The sequence below is a fragment of the Schistocerca nitens genome, chromosome 7 (genome assembly GCF_023898315.1).
Source record: "Schistocerca nitens isolate TAMUIC-IGC-003100 chromosome 7, iqSchNite1.1, whole genome shotgun sequence".
Taxonomy (NCBI): Eukaryota; Metazoa; Arthropoda; class Insecta; order Orthoptera; family Acrididae; genus Schistocerca; species Schistocerca nitens.
The window spans coordinates 358,745,317-358,761,203 of record NC_064620.1 but is presented as its reverse complement, the minus strand read 5'-3'; the positions used below and the strand labels follow the sequence as shown (position 1 = coordinate 358,761,203).

The window sequence follows — 15,887 nt, the reverse complement described above, 5'->3', positions numbered from 1 at the left end:
AAAGGTCGGATTGTAGCCTATCGCCATTGCGGGTTATCGTATCGCGACATTGCTGCTCGCGTTGGTCGAGATCCAATGACTGTTAGCAGAATATGGAATCGGTGGGTTCAGGAGGGTAATATGGAACGCCGTGCTGGATCCCAACGGCCTCGTATCACTAGCAGTCGAGATGACAGGCATCTTATCCGCATGGATGTAACGTATCGTGAAGCCATGTCTCGATCCCTGAGTCAACAGATGGGGACGTTTGTAAGACTATCTGCACGAACCGTTCGACGACGTTTGCAGCAGCATGGACTATCAGCTCGGGGACCATGGCTGCGGTTACCCTTGACACTGCATCACAGACAGGAGCGCCTGCGACGGTGTACTCAACGACGAACTTGGGTGCACGAATGGCAAAACGTCATTTTTTCGGATGAATTCAGGTTCTGTTTACAGCAACATGATGGTTTGGCGACATCGCGGTGAACGCACATTCGAAGCGTGTATTCGTCATCGCCATATTGGCGTATCACCCGGCGTGATTGTATAGGGGTGCCATTGGTACATGGCTCGGTCACCTTTTGTTCGCACTGACGGCACTTTGAACAGTGGACGTTACATTTCAGATGTGTTACGACCCGTGGCTCTACCCTTCATTCGATCCCTGAAAAACCCTACATTTCAGCAGGATAACTGTACGCGCCTTTCTGGATACAGAAAATGTTCGACAGCTGCCCTGGCCAGCACCTTCTCCAGATCTCTCACCAATTGAAAACGTCTGGTCAATGGTGGCGGAGCAACTGGCCCGTCACAATACACCAGTCACTACTCTTGATGAACTGTGGTATCGTGTTGAAGCTGCATGGGCAGCTGTACCTGTACACGCCACGCCATCCAAGCTCTGTCTGACTGAATGCCCAGGTGTATCAAGGCCGTTATTACGGGCAGAGATGGTTGTTCTGGGTACTGATTTCTCAGGATCTATGCACCCAAATTGCGTGAAAATGTAATCACATGACAGTTCTAGTATTATATATTTGTCCAATGAATAACCGTTTATCATCTGTATTTCTTCTTGGCGTAGTAATTTTAATGGCCAGTAGTGTATGAACATAGAATCGATTTAGAGGGATCTCTGATAATAGTAGTAACATATAAAATACATTATATACAACGAATATTAAAAGAAGAAATTATACTCATGATGGTAGGCGGTGGCGGTGAATGAGCGGGTGTTGTTAACTACACGAACGTCAACTGGCAAGGAGAGCAACGTAGTTGCTGGTTAAATAAGCGATGCTCCACCCACTGCATACCGAAATACCTCAACGACATCCAATCAGGTACAGAGGACGTAAAACAGTTATTAAAATAAGATATATACAGAATAGTTACACGAAAGCGAATAACAAATGAACAGATACGCGCATTACATTATATAAAGTAATTGCTACAAACAGCATTTCTTCAGTACGTAATAAAAATATATATAAAAGAGATAACCAATCATAACCGGTTGTGAGAACACCGGTAACCATCTGTGGGGATTTGTCACAAACTTGTAGACTGTATGCGAGCAAGGACAGTGGTTAAGCAACACCAATGGTTCCCATGGAGACGGCGTTGTCGTTTCGATATGCGCTATCCAGATGAAGACCATTTTAGAGCTGCAACACCTACTGGGTGTTAAATGCGTACTGGCATGCATGACGACATGTAGAAATGCATGCCAGGTACTGCCGATTGCTCCTAGAAGCCAGTGAAAATACTGCTTGAGTGAAACCGTTATTCGCCATGGAAATGGCGTGGAGGTGTCGATGTGCACTTTTCAACACAGCACAAATTCAAAGTTGTGATAGCGACTATCTGTTACAAAACACTGGTAAGCAAGTAAGATAGCTGTCGTCATATGTGTCAGACCCCTCAGATGAGATCACCCAAGTAACAAACAAGGTAACAAGTAAAGTAGTATACATAATATCTAAAGCATGTAAAAACAAGCTACAGCAAAAGAACTACGGCAAAAAATCTCATTTACTCATTGAGGTAGTCAAAACCACAAAACAACGAGTATAAGAGGTTGAAGTTTCAAGGAATTATGAACATGTTTGTATACAGTCATAAATATTCCACGAAATTCCATAGGTCGTACATATTGTCAGATGTACAGAAATATTGATTACATCACTACGTAGACCACTCTACGTAGTCATAAACGTAAAATTAATGCGTAAGCAGTCAAAAGGTAGAAAGGATACTGCGAATATAGTTATTTACAGTCACATACGTTCATTAAATAGCAATTAGCGACCAGTTACAATTATTATTTGGAGAAATAAAAGGATAATTAAAACGAACGGAAGTAAAATTAGTTAGCCCAGAGCAAAATCGTCACATTACATCAAAGGTGATACTGCACAGTGATTGTTATACAACTGAGTGGGCCCATTAAGGTAGTCATGAATAAAAAGTAAAAAACATAAGCAGCCAAGACTTTAAAATAAAGTGAGCAAAGTTTTATACAGTTAAGAAAACATTCCATAAAATATAAAATAAAGAATTAAAGAGGTACAAAAGAGCAGAAACATTTTATAGTAACTCTTCAAAAAGACTACAGAAATACTTTTCATGTGAAGTTTAACTGCTTGTTGAGTGTGGACGAAAGTTTATTTTTGTAGTGAACACAAATTTATGTCTCTTCTAATGTGTTAAGTACACTATGGGATCAAAAGTATCCGTACACCCCCAAAAACATACGTTTTTCATATTAGGTGCATCGTGCTGCCACCTATTGCCAGGTACGCCATATCAGCGACCTCAGTAGTCATTACACACAGTGAGAGAGCAGAGTGGGGCACTACGCGGAACTCACGAATTTCGAACGTGGACAGGTGATTGGGTGCCATACGTCTGTATGCGAGATTCCCACATTCCTAAACAGCCATAGGTCCACTGTTTTCGATATGATAGTGAAGTGGAACCGTGAAAAGACGCGTACAGCACGAAAGCGGTACAGGTCGATCTTGTCTGTTGACTGACACAGACCGAGGACAGTTCAAGAAGGTCGTAATGTGTAATAGCCAGACATCTATCCAGACCATCAAACAGGAATTCCAAACTGCATCAGGATCTACTGCAAGTACTATGACAGTTAGGCTGGAGGTGGAATTTCATGGTCGAGCGGCTGCTCTTAAACCACACATCACGCCGGTAAATGCCAACGATACCTCGCTTGGTGCAATGAACGTAAACATTGGACGATTGAACAGTGGAAAAACGTTGTGTGGAGTGACGAATCACGGTACACAATGTGGCGATCCGATGGCAGGGTGTGGGTATGGCGAATGCCCGGTGAACGTCATCTGCCAGTGTGTGTATTGCCTAAAATTCGGAGGCAGTGGTGTTATGGTGTGGTCGTGTTTTTCATGGAGGGAGCTTGTACCCCTTGTTGTTTTGCGTGGCACTATCACAGCACAGGCTTACACTGATGCTTTAAGCACCTTCTTGCTTCACACTGTTGAAGAGCAATTCGGCGACGGCAGTTGCATCTTCCAACGCGACTGAGCACCTGTTCATAATGCACAGCTTGTGGTGGAGTGGTTACACGACAATGGCATTCCTGTAATGGACTGGCCTGCACGGAATCCTGACCTGAACCCTAAAGAACACCTTTGGAATGTTTTGGAACGCCGACTTCGTACCAGGCCTTACCGACCGACATTGATAACTCTCGCCAGTGCAGCATTCCGTGAAGAACGGGCTGCCATTCCTCAAGAAACCTTCCTGCACTTGGTTGAACGTATGCTTGCGAGAGTGGAAGCTGTCATCAAGACTAAGGGTGAGCCAACACCATATTAAATTCCAGAATAAACCGATGGAGGGCGCCACGAACTTGTAAGTCATTTTCAGCCAGGTGTCAGGATACTTTTGATCACTTGGTGTAAATATCCTTTAGGTGCAGTATGAGGAATTTTTAAGTTATTCGTTATAGGTCCTTCGAGTGATTATGAAGTGACAGGCGTTGGCCAAACATTGATTAATTACGAGACGCATGCAAAGTGTTCGTTATGTTTAATTCCGGAGGTACGCATAAAATATCATCCGAAATTCTCTGAAAATTATTTCGAGCAGTTAGTTCATGAGCCCACGCGAATAGTAAACGGTTGTGAAAACACACTTGACCTCTTAGCAACAAATAATCCTAAGTTAATAACGAGCATCAAAACCGATTTAGGCAGGGATTAGTGAACACAGAGTTGTAGCGAGATTGAATACTGCAATCCCCAAATCCTCGAAAAATAAGCGAAACTTATACCTATTCAAATAATCAGATAAAAAATCACTTGATGCCTTCCTAAGAGACAATCTCCACTCATTCCAAATTAATAACATAAGTGTAGACCATATGTGGCTTAAATTCAAAGAAATAGTATCGGAAGCAATTGAGAGATTAATACCAAATAACTGAAGAAACGACGCAGCTGATCCTCCTTGGTACACAAAACGGGTTAGACCACTATTGCAGAAGCAACGAAACAAACATGCCATATTTAAACAGACGAAAAATCCCCAGGATTGGCGATCTTTTACAGAAGCTCGAAATTTAGCGCATAGTTCAATGCGAGATGCCTAGAATAGTTTCCACAACGAAACTTTGTCTCGAAACCTGGCAGAAAATCCAAAGAGATTCTGGTCATATGTGAAGTATGCTAGCGGCAAGAAACAATCAATGCCTTCTCTGCGCGATAGCAATGTAGATACTATCGAAGACAGTGCTGCCAAAGCAGAGTAACTAAACACAGCCTTCCGAAATGCCTTTACAAAAGAAGACGAAGTAAATATTCCAGAATTCGAATCGAGAACAGCTGCCAACATGAGTAACGAAGAAGTAAATATCCTCAGAGTAGTGAAACAACTTAAATCACTTAATAAAAGCATGTTTTGTGGTCCAGACTGTATTAGGTTCCTTTAGGAGTATGCTGATGCTTTAGCTCCATACTTAACAATCATATACAACCGTTCGCTGGACGAAAGATCCGTACCCAAAGACTGGAACGTTGCACAAAAAAATGGTTCAAATGGCTCTGAGCACTATGGGACTTAACTGCTGAGGTCATCAGTCCCCTAGAACTTAGAACTACTTAAACCTAACTAACCTAAGGACATCACAAACATCCATGCCCGATGCAGGATTCGAACCTTCGATCGTAGCGGTCGCGCGGTTCCAGACTGTAGCGCCTAGAACCGCTCGGCCACCCCGGCCGGCAAAGTTGCACAGGTCACACCAATATTCAACAAAGGTAGTAGGAGTAATCCACTAAATTACAGGCCCATATCGTTAACGTCGATATGCAGCAGGATTTTGGAACATATATTGTGTTCGAACATCATGAATTACCTCGAAGAAAACGGTCTATTGACACACAGTCAACATAGGTTTAGAAAACATCGTTCCTGTGAAACACAACTAGCTCTTTATTCACATGAGGTGCTGAGTGCTATTGAGAAGGGATTTCAGATCGATCGGGTATTTCTGGATTTCCGGAAGGCTTTTGACTCTGTACCACACAAGCGGCTCGTAGTGAAATTGTGTGCTCATGGAATATAGTATCACTTATGTGACTGTAGTGATTCCCTGTCAGAGAGGTCACAGTTCGTAATTGACGGGAAGTCATCGAGTAAAACAGAAGTGATTTCTGGGGTTTCCCAAGGTAGTGTTATAGGCCCTTTGCTGTCCCTTTTCTATATAAACGATTCTGGAGACAATCTGAGCACCCGTCTTCGGTTGTTTGCAGATGATGCTGTCGTTTATCGACTAATAAGTCATCAGAAGATCAAAACAAACTGCAAAACGATTTAGAAGAGATATCTGAATGGTGCGAAAAATGGCAGTTGACCGTAAATAACGAAAAGTGTGAGCTCATCCAGATGAGTGCTAAAAGGAACTCGTTAAACTTCAGTTACACGATAAATCAGTCTAATCTAAAAGCTGTAAATTCAACTAAATACCTAGGTATTACAATTACTAACAACTTTAAACGAAAGGAACACATAGAACATGTTGTGGGTAAGGCTAACCAAAGACTGCATTTTATTGCCAGGACACTGACAAAATGTAACAGACCTACTAAGGAGACTGCCTACACTATGCTTGTCCGTCCTCTTTTAGAATACTGCTGTGCGGTGTGGGAACCTTACCAGATAGGACTGACGGAGTACATCGAAAAAGTTCAAAGAAGGGCTGCACGTTTTGTATTGTCGGGAAATATGGGAGTGTCACAGAAATGATACGGGATTTGGGCTGGAAATCATTAAAAGAAAAGCGTTTTTCGTTGCGACGGAATCTTCTCACGAAATTCCAATCACCAACTTTCTCCTCCAAATGCGAAAATATTTTGTTGACACCGACCTACATAGGGAGGAACGACAACCCCGACAAAATAAGGGAAATGAGAGCTGGTACGGAAAGACATAGGTGTTCATTCTTTCCGCACGCTATACGAGATTGGAGTAATAAAGAATTGTGAAGGTGGTTCGATGAACCCTCTGCGAGGCACTTGAATGTGATTTGCAGAGTATCCATTTAGATGTAGATGTAGAAGGCGCAGACTGATGACTCTGCGGTCGGGACTGTTTGTGTCCGTTTTTAAAGTAATCCCGCATTACGCAGGATGCTTCCGATCAGACAGTGCATGCAGCCCGCAACAGGAGCAGTACTGAAGCGATCCTCACCAGAGACGATTCGGTCTAGCAGCTCCATCTCCTGCAGCTTCTCGTACGTGAGCTCCGCCCCAGACGCGGCCGCCACCTCTTCCCGCAGCTGCTCCTGCACGTCCGCGTTGTGCGCCAGCTCGAACAGGGTGAAGGCGAGGGCAGTCGCGCACGGGTCGCACCCCTCCGTGAAGAACATCGTCCCGTGCGCTGCGATGTCTTCTAAGGAGTAACCTGCAAGCTCCACCAGGGATTAAATGGGTAACTGGTTCTGCATATTGCTTCAGGTGTCTACTGGTTGTGTACATCGTGCCAAAGACATCTACACGGAGCTCAGTACACGCTACTATTATTTTACATCATAGTGAGAGATGGATCAAGAGGACGCTTCATTCTCTGACACCGGGGACTCATCACAGCTGAGACTTTGTAACTCATTTACTTCATTGAGTAGCGATGTTCAGTGGCGGCTATTGTGTAAGAACACAGGAGCACATGAACACCCAAACTTTTGACACTTTTTGGATTTATTGATTATTTTTCTCTGAATGCTGTTAAACATAATGTAGATGTAGTAATCTGAAATACACAGCACTAAATCTGCCACGCTATGCTCCTGTAGACTCGGTGAAACTTGACATCAGGGGCACGAGTACACCTTCAGTTTTGCATGTTTAAGGGGCTTTTGCACTTGCACAACTGGCATAACATAACTGCCTCATGGGCCAAATAAATGCAGATTTGATAAACAGTTGGTCTTTACTACTCAACTACAAGTTGATGTCAATGCCATGAGGTGGTAGCACACTGCAGCAGACTTTTATCCCCCTTTGCTCAACATACGAGATGCGACAATAAAGTAATGAGACTGATTTTCTTTGGATGATGTGGCAGCCCTGCAGACTTGCGTAGGCACAGCATCTTTGACCTTGGCCTATAAGCTGCTTCTAGTCCAAGCGACACATTGATGCAACTGCTCAGTCATGGGTTGTGCTGTAATAAGTTAAGACGTGTTTGCGTCTCTTGTCGGTAACGGCAGAGGTTCGAGTCCTCCCTCGGGCATGGGTGTGTGTGTGTTCGTCCTTAGGATAATTTAGGTTAAGTAGTGTGTAAGCTTATGGACTGACGACCTTAGCAGTTAAGTCCCATAAGATTTCACAAACATTTGAACATTTTTGTCCCTCGTCACGGAAATGGAACCGCATAATATTGCGCAATGGTATACCATTTCTTTTCGTGTTAAAATGGGTGAAAACGCGACAACAACTTACGGTAAGCTTCAGAAGGCTTTTGGACAGGAGGTTATGTCAAGAGCTCAAGTTTTTCATTGGCATAAAATGTTTAGTAAAGGCAGAACGAATGTTGAAGATGAAGACTGCAGTGAACGACCATCAACCTCACGGGTGGATGTCAGCTTGGCCAGGGTGTGTCAACTCGTATGATTTGATTGAAGATTATCCGTGAAAATGATTGCAGAAGAACTGAACATTAATCGAGAAACGGTTCGTCTAATAATAACTGAAGATCTTGGTATGAGAAATATTTGTGCAAAAATGGTCCCCAAACATCTCACACCACAAAGCAAGAAACAAAAAAATGTGGCAGCCGATCTGTTAGAGCAAACTGAAATCAATCCATAATTGTTGAGATGCGTTATCACTGGTGATGAAAGTTGTTTTTTTCAGTACGATCCAGAGACAAAACGCCAAAGTTCGCAATTGTGCTCAAAGGGATCATCCAGACCAAAAAAAACTCGCATGTCAAAGTCAAAAGCGAAAAAAAGCTCGCATGTCAAAGTCAAAAGTGAAATACATGCTTGTGTGCTTCTTTGATTCCAAGGGAATTGTTCATAAAGAGTGGATGCCTCCTGCACAAACATTTAACCAATATTACTATGAAGAAATTTTAGAAAGCTTCGTACAAGAGTTCTTCGTGTCCGTGCCAACAGTGCTGATAATTGGATTCTGCATCACTACAATGGGCCATTCCATACTGCTCTGTCAGTACAGCAATTTTTAACCTCAAAACAAATTTCAGTACTACCACAGCCGCCTTATTCACCAGATATTGCTCCGTGCTACTTTTTTCTATTTCCAAGAGTCAAAACGGCGATCAAGGTACACCATTTTCAAACAACACAAGATATCCAAAAAGCTGTGACGAGGGCTTTGGAGGATATTATAGAAGATGAGTTCCAGAAATGTTACCATCAATGGCAGAAGCGCTGGAAAAATGTGTGCAATCAGAAGGGAACTACTTTGAAGAAGACAACAGTAAACTTGACTAAACGGTAAGCAACATTTTTTTCACATCAGTCTCATTACTTTACTGCTGCACCTCGTAAATCCCACTAGACAGTAGCACATTCATCAGATATGCCAATTCACTCGTTATATAGTAAAATTAGATCAGACATCAGTATACGTTATAGTTATACTGACAGAAAAACCTATTTTGTGGGATTCTGAACGAGATACAGTAAATTAAGATTTGGATTTTGCCATATAGTAATCCATTTGATATGCTCATAACCTTAAACATCAGCGTCGATTGTGAGACTCTTGCATTTATTCATGCTTCTGACATCTGTTGATCTTACGGTGAGCCATGCTTATCTGTAGTGTAGGCCCACATTATACATATGTATGAACATTCGTGAAAAACTCTCATTGGTTTGTCTGATGTTCACTTAAATGTGGGGTCGAAGACAGTGTGCTTTTGACCCTTGTGACTCTCAGCACCTCATTCGTAATCAGGTGCCAATGTTGGTAAACAGCACCGTCCTACTTGAAATTAATTATTTCCACATATGGCAATTTGGGTTTCTCGTTGGTTGTTTACTGTGGAGGAATCGGCTTTCTCATGCAGTATTAACATGAACTCTGTTGGATCTGTTTTAAGTGCTAACAGAAAAGGAAATTACCAGGAATAATTAGCCACAAAGGAACTAGGCCTCCCAGACCAGATCCGTTGTCTGAGGAAGTGACAAAATCAAATAAGCATGGCAACAAAGCGAAATTTTAACAATGAAGTCTATAATAAGCATAAGTTGTTGTGTGGGTGCAACGTAAAACTGATTTTCGCCCCAGACGTTAATTCGTTAACTAATGCATGTATTAGGTATCTCGAACATTTTTCCAAAAAAAAATAAAAAAGTACAAAAACTCCCACTCGCACAGCCATCAATTAAGCACAAGATAACAAAATTCTACAAAAACATGTTTTTTTCTTTTTTCAGACAAGTTATGCATATTATTATTACTATTATCATTATCATTATTGTTACTAACAGCAGCTGAAGTCGTAGAAATAGAGGATCTAGAATTAGTCAGAGATTAAGAGAGCTTTAGAAGATTTATGATCGCATAAAGTTAAAAGCATAAATAACATTCCTCCATAATTTTTAAAATCTTTGGTGAAAGTATCTACCAAACAATTATTTATGTCTGTTTATACAATTTGTAAGTCTGTAGATGGACCATCAGACTTCTGAAAAATATCAACCACTCTATCCTAGAGTTAGCAGGAGCAGCTAAGTACAGGAACATCACACAATCTGCTTAACAGCTCATGCATCAAAGTTGCTGAGAAAATGTACAGAAAGATGTGTACAGGGGGATATGTTAGATGGTGATCTTTTGGCTTTTGGCTTTATGAAAGGTAAAGGCAGCAGAGAAGCAGTTCTGATGTTGAACTTAATAAGTAGGATGAAGACATGTTCATAGGATTTGTCAACCTAGAAAAAGTGCTAGACAATGTAAAATCATGCAAAATGTACGTAATACTCTGAAAAAACTGTGTAAGTTATAGAGAAAGGCTAGTAATACACAATCTGTATAATAACCAAGAACTAACAATAAGAATGCAAGATCAAGAATAAAGTGCTTGTATTAAAAAGGGTGTAAGACATAAATGCGGCATTTATTAACTGCCATCCAATCTCTTCACTGAGGAAGCAAAGAAGAATATAAAAGAAAGTTTTATGACTGGTACTGAAATACAGAGTGAAAGGATATCAATGATAAAATTCACTGATGAAATTTCTGTCCCCAGTGAAAATGAGGAAGAATGATATGACATAGTGGATGAAATGAACAGTCTTATGAGCACAGAATACAGACTGAGAACAAACTGAAGAAAGCTGAAGTTCATGAAGAACAGCAGAAATAAGATTAGTGAAAAAATTTACCGTAAAAATTGTGGACAATAAAGTAGACGAAGTAAAGGAATTATCCTACTTAGGGAGCAAAATAACACATTACAGATGAACCACAGAGGATATAAAAAGCAGATTAGCACAGGTAGAGAAGTCATTTCTGGCCAAAACAAGCCCACTAGCATCAGACATTGGCTTAATTTGAGGAAGAAATTTCTGCGAGTTTACGTATGGAGTACAGCATTGCATGTCAGTGAATTAAGGACTGCAGGAAAACCAGGAAAGAATAGAATTGAAGCATTTAAAATTTGGTGCTACAGAATGATGTTGAAAATTAGATGGGCTGATAACATTTGGAATGAGGATGTTGTCCATAGAATTGGTGAAGAAAGATACATGTGGAAAACACTGACAAGTAGAAGGGACTGGATGATAGGTTATGTGTTAAGACACAAGGAGAAACCTTCCATGGTACTTGAGAGAGTTGTAGAGGGTAAAAACTGTAAGAGAAGACAGTTGACAATGTTGACAATGTGTGCAAGTATTACTCTGAGGTGAAGAGATTGGCACAGGAGAGGAATTTGCAGCAAGCTGCATCAAACCACTCAGAAGACTGATGACAAAGAAAAGATGTGATCTTGAATTTAGATGTCCACAAGAACAATATTATTTGCTGAAGGCACAACTATTATAAATAAATTTGAAAAGATAGTTTCTTCAAAAAAAACTACCACAGAAACGAGCTTAGTGGCTGTTCTCAGCAAACCATCTGTTTATAAACAACAATAAAACAGAACAGTAGCCCTAAATTTTCACAATACACATATTATAAATACCCATTATCCAAGTAGTACATATAGTGCAATATACTTGGATCAACGGTTCTGTAGTAAAAAGAATTTGGACAAGCATGTGACACACCTTAACTAAAAGCTGAGCAAAGGTTGTTGTGTTCCAAAGATCCTGAAAAATCTGCATAAATGAACAGGCAGCTCTGAGTAAATATTATACATTTTCATTCACATCCAAAATATGGAATCATATTCTGAAGTATCTCTCCTGCATAACTGGGTACTTTCAGAATACAAAAATTCAGAATACGAGAGTGCTGAAAGGACCACTAGACACCCATTCATACTATTCTCTAAAAAATTAAATATTCCACCATTGTCTGGCTTGTACATCTTCAAAAGATTATTGTCCATCAAGGAACATGAAATTAATAAGGAAACGTGAAAAAAATTCCGACTTTCACAATAACTGTACAAAGCAGCCAGATAATATACATGTGACGCCTACAAGCTCTAAGAGATGTCAAAAAAGGACACATAATTTGGCATAAAACTGTACAACAAGCTTCCATGTACTATAAAATCCATCAATTATGAAAAATGATAAGCATATTTCTGCAGCATCACTCCATCTACTCAATATAATGATATTTTGGTAACATATATAAATATTAATTCACAAATCGTAAATTAAATTTGCAATTAATGCATGCTTTGTGATCGCATGTATGAATCTGTTAAACCAAACCCTGGAAAATTTTGGATGTGATAACACCAGTATGAAAAGATTAGATGCCACTCATCATATGGTGGAGGCACTGAGTGGCAGACAAGTTCATTTGATGAGCACTTCTAGATGTCATTTAACTGTTGGACTAAGTCCATGATCAAACATAGACAAAACACACACATATTCAGACATGCATGACTCACACACACACGGCCACTGATGTCTCCAGGCACCAAGTCCTGACTGCGAGATGGAGTAGGCAGGGGGTGGGATAACAAGGTAGGGGCTGGGGAAGATGCTGGTGTTGCCTGTGGAAGCATGCAGGGACATGGCAAGGACTAGATAGTGGACTGCTAGGTGCAGCATTGGTAGGCTGTGCCAGAGTAAGGAAGGAGAAGAGGAGAGAAGTAAATAAGGGGAAAGGACCACACAGGTATTCTGTAGGGATAGAAGTTGTGTGTAGGGCATGAATGGAATCCAAGAAGTTGGAGGACAGGGCCTAATGAAGCCTGAGGCTGGGGATGGTTTACAGGAACGAAGAAAATGCTGTGAGGGTAATTCTCACCTGTGTAATTCATAAAAGTTAGTGTTGGTGGGATGATTCAGATGGCACAGGCTGTGAAGCAGTTCTTGAAGTCAAGCACATGTTGGGCACCATGCTCAACAATGACATGATACAGCTGTCACCCAGACACAGTTTGGTGGAGGTCAACGATGCACACAGACAGCTTGCTAGTGGTCATACTCACACAGAATTTTGCATAGTGATTGCAGCCAAGTTAGTAGGTCACGTAGCTGCTTTCACAGGTGGCCCTGCCCTTGATGGAGTAGAAAATGCTTGCGTCAGGGCTGTAGTAGTTGGTACTGGGAGGATGTATGGGACAGGACTTACATCTAGATCTATTTCAGCAGTATTAGCCATGGTACAAGGGGTTGGGAGCAGGAGGGGAACAGGGATGGACAAGGATATTGCACATATCAGATGTGCTGTGGAGAGGATATTTCTCAGTTCCTTCCATGACAACAGGTAGTCTAAATGGTTGTGAAGAATGTAATTCAATTGGTCCAGTCCTGGATGGTACTTGGTGATAAAGGCAGCACTTCTTTGAGGCTGCTCAGTTGATGTGTGATAGTTGATAGGTGACTGGAAAGACAAGATGCATGCAGGAGATATGTTGCTAGACAAGGTGAGGAGAGTGAGGAACACCCAGTGAGACTGGGCATATTTGGAGAAGTAGGGATTGTCACTACAGATGCAACAACATTGTGTGCCTAGGCTGTACTGAAGGGATTCTTGGTGTGGAATGGTTGATAGCTGTCAAAGTATAGGCATTGTTGGTGATATATAGGCTTGATGCAGATGGAGGTACTGATTTAGTCATCTGTGAGGTAGGGTCAACATCAAAGAATGTGGCTTGTTGATCTGAGGACAATCAGGTGATACAAATGGGGAGAAGGAGCTGAGGTTCTGGATGTGGATAGGATGTTCTCACCTTCGATCCACATGCTGAAGATGTCATTAATGAATTTGGAGGAGTTTGGGATTCTGGGTGGCTAGGAAGGATTCATCTAGATGGCTCATAAATAGGTTGTCACAGGATGGTGTGATGTGGATGCCCAGCTGTACCATAGGGTTTTTGTAGGTCAAGTCTTCAAATGAGAAATAATATTTTGGGTAAGGATATAGTTGGTCATTGTGACCAAAGGGAGGTTATATGCTTAGAGTCAGACAAGTATTGGGAACTGTAATGTTCAGTAGCAACAGTGCCATGGTCACTAGGGATGTTGGTGTAGAGGCCAATGGCATTGATAGTGGCTAGGAACTGTGAAGAGTTGGTAGAGGACCTGTACAGGTCATTGTCCTCTAATTGACTCTATCCTCTTCCCTGCTTCTACTCCAGCCTGCACACACCTTATGCCTGGCAGTACACCTGCATAGTCCTTTCCCTTTCTCTACTTCTGTACTCTCCTCTGTGCCCCCTCCCCCTTTCAGTACAACCTCTCAATCCTGTTAGCCTCCTATCATGTTCCCACCACATCCCTGCATGCTCCCACAGGTAGCACTAGCCCCTTCCCCCACCCCTACCCTGCTACCTCTCACCTTTCCCACCCTATGTCTCTTCTGTACTCCCACTACCTGCCCCGACTGAGAATGCCACTCACCTCAAAGGCAGTCACAGTCAGGCCTTAATGCCCTGATATGGCAGTGGCCATATGTGTCTGAGTTATGTATGTGTGAAAATTTGTGTGTTTTGTCTATATCTGACAAAGGATATGATCTACTTTAATTAGCTAAACAAAAAATCTACTCACCAAGTGGCAGCAGAACACAAACACAAAAGAAGGTTGTAATTAGGCAATCTTTCAGAGCCAGTGGCTCCTTCTTCAGGCAGAAGGTTTGAAAGGGAAGGAAGAGGGGTGAAGGAAAAGAACTGGAGAGATCTAGGAAAAGGAGCAGATTTTGGGAAAGTCACCCAGAAACGTGGGTCAGGACAGACTTACCACACGGGATGAGAAGGAAAGACTGATTAGGATATAGTGTCGCAGCTAAACAATGTCTAACAGTTTTTATTCACTGTGCCTCTCTGTCAGTCATTGTCTCCTCCATGTGATAAGAAGCAAACTATCCTTTTAATATTTTTGTTGAATCTCTTAAATGATATTCTGTAAAACAGAGTGTGCAAACAAAAGTAAGTACAATAAAATTTTAGGTTTTAGGTAACCAGTATCACAGAACACATTGTACAGCATATGATGCATTGTACAGATAATAAATAAAACAAATAGCTATATACGACAATTTGTTATATTTGTTTTGACTGTGGCACTACAAATGTCTTTGATCATGTGAAGCGTTAGCTCAACTTAGGAATTTAAAATGTTGTGAGATTAACACAGCTCTCTTACTTGTATGGAGTCTTACCATTAAAACAGAGAGCAGGGAGAAAGTGAAAATTCGTTCTAGAAAATAATTTTGATTCAACATTCTGTTCATGTCTAATATTATTTTAGGATAATCAGGTACCAGTGAGTAAGCGAGCAGTTCTTTTATAAACATTCTGCTGCGATTAAAAATGCTGGTTACAGCTTACTGCTTTAGTATTAGCTACTTATATAAAATTAGTTGCCAATATGATCGAATAACTTCTGGAATGACAATTATAGCTCCAAAAACTGTTATTAAACCATAGGAGAGCTAAGTAATGAGCAATATCTCAGGTACATAACTTAGTGAACCTGGTCAGTTTCTGCATTCACTGAAATTAATGCATTCTCTTTAACATTGAATGTTCATCTCTGTCTTCTTGATTCTTTGTGTGAATTGATGGCATGAACACCACCAGCAAGTATACTTTCTGACATGTGAGTGTAAGTATTTTTAGGATCCATTCTGATGTCATACACAGCATTAGGAATATACAGGTAGCAAATCAATAAAACAGTCTAACAGCTGACTTTTTTACAGAAAAAAAACTATTCAATGGTTCTGAAAATGCTAGAAGCAGAAACAATT

At 41.1% G+C, this 15,887-nt stretch overlaps 1 protein-coding gene across 1 annotated transcript in view; it reads right to left on the bottom strand.

Annotated features, from left to right (window-relative positions):
* LOC126195255 (probable cytochrome P450 6a13) overlaps nt 1-15,887 on the bottom strand; it is an 82,555-nt gene that overhangs the window by 33,647 nt on the left and 33,021 nt on the right. Inside the window, exon 7 of the mRNA XM_049933781.1 lies at nt 6,718-6,930. Within this exon, the coding sequence (XP_049789738.1) occupies nt 6,718-6,930 (213 nt within the window). The remainder of the gene's footprint in view (nt 1-6,717; nt 6,931-15,887) is intronic.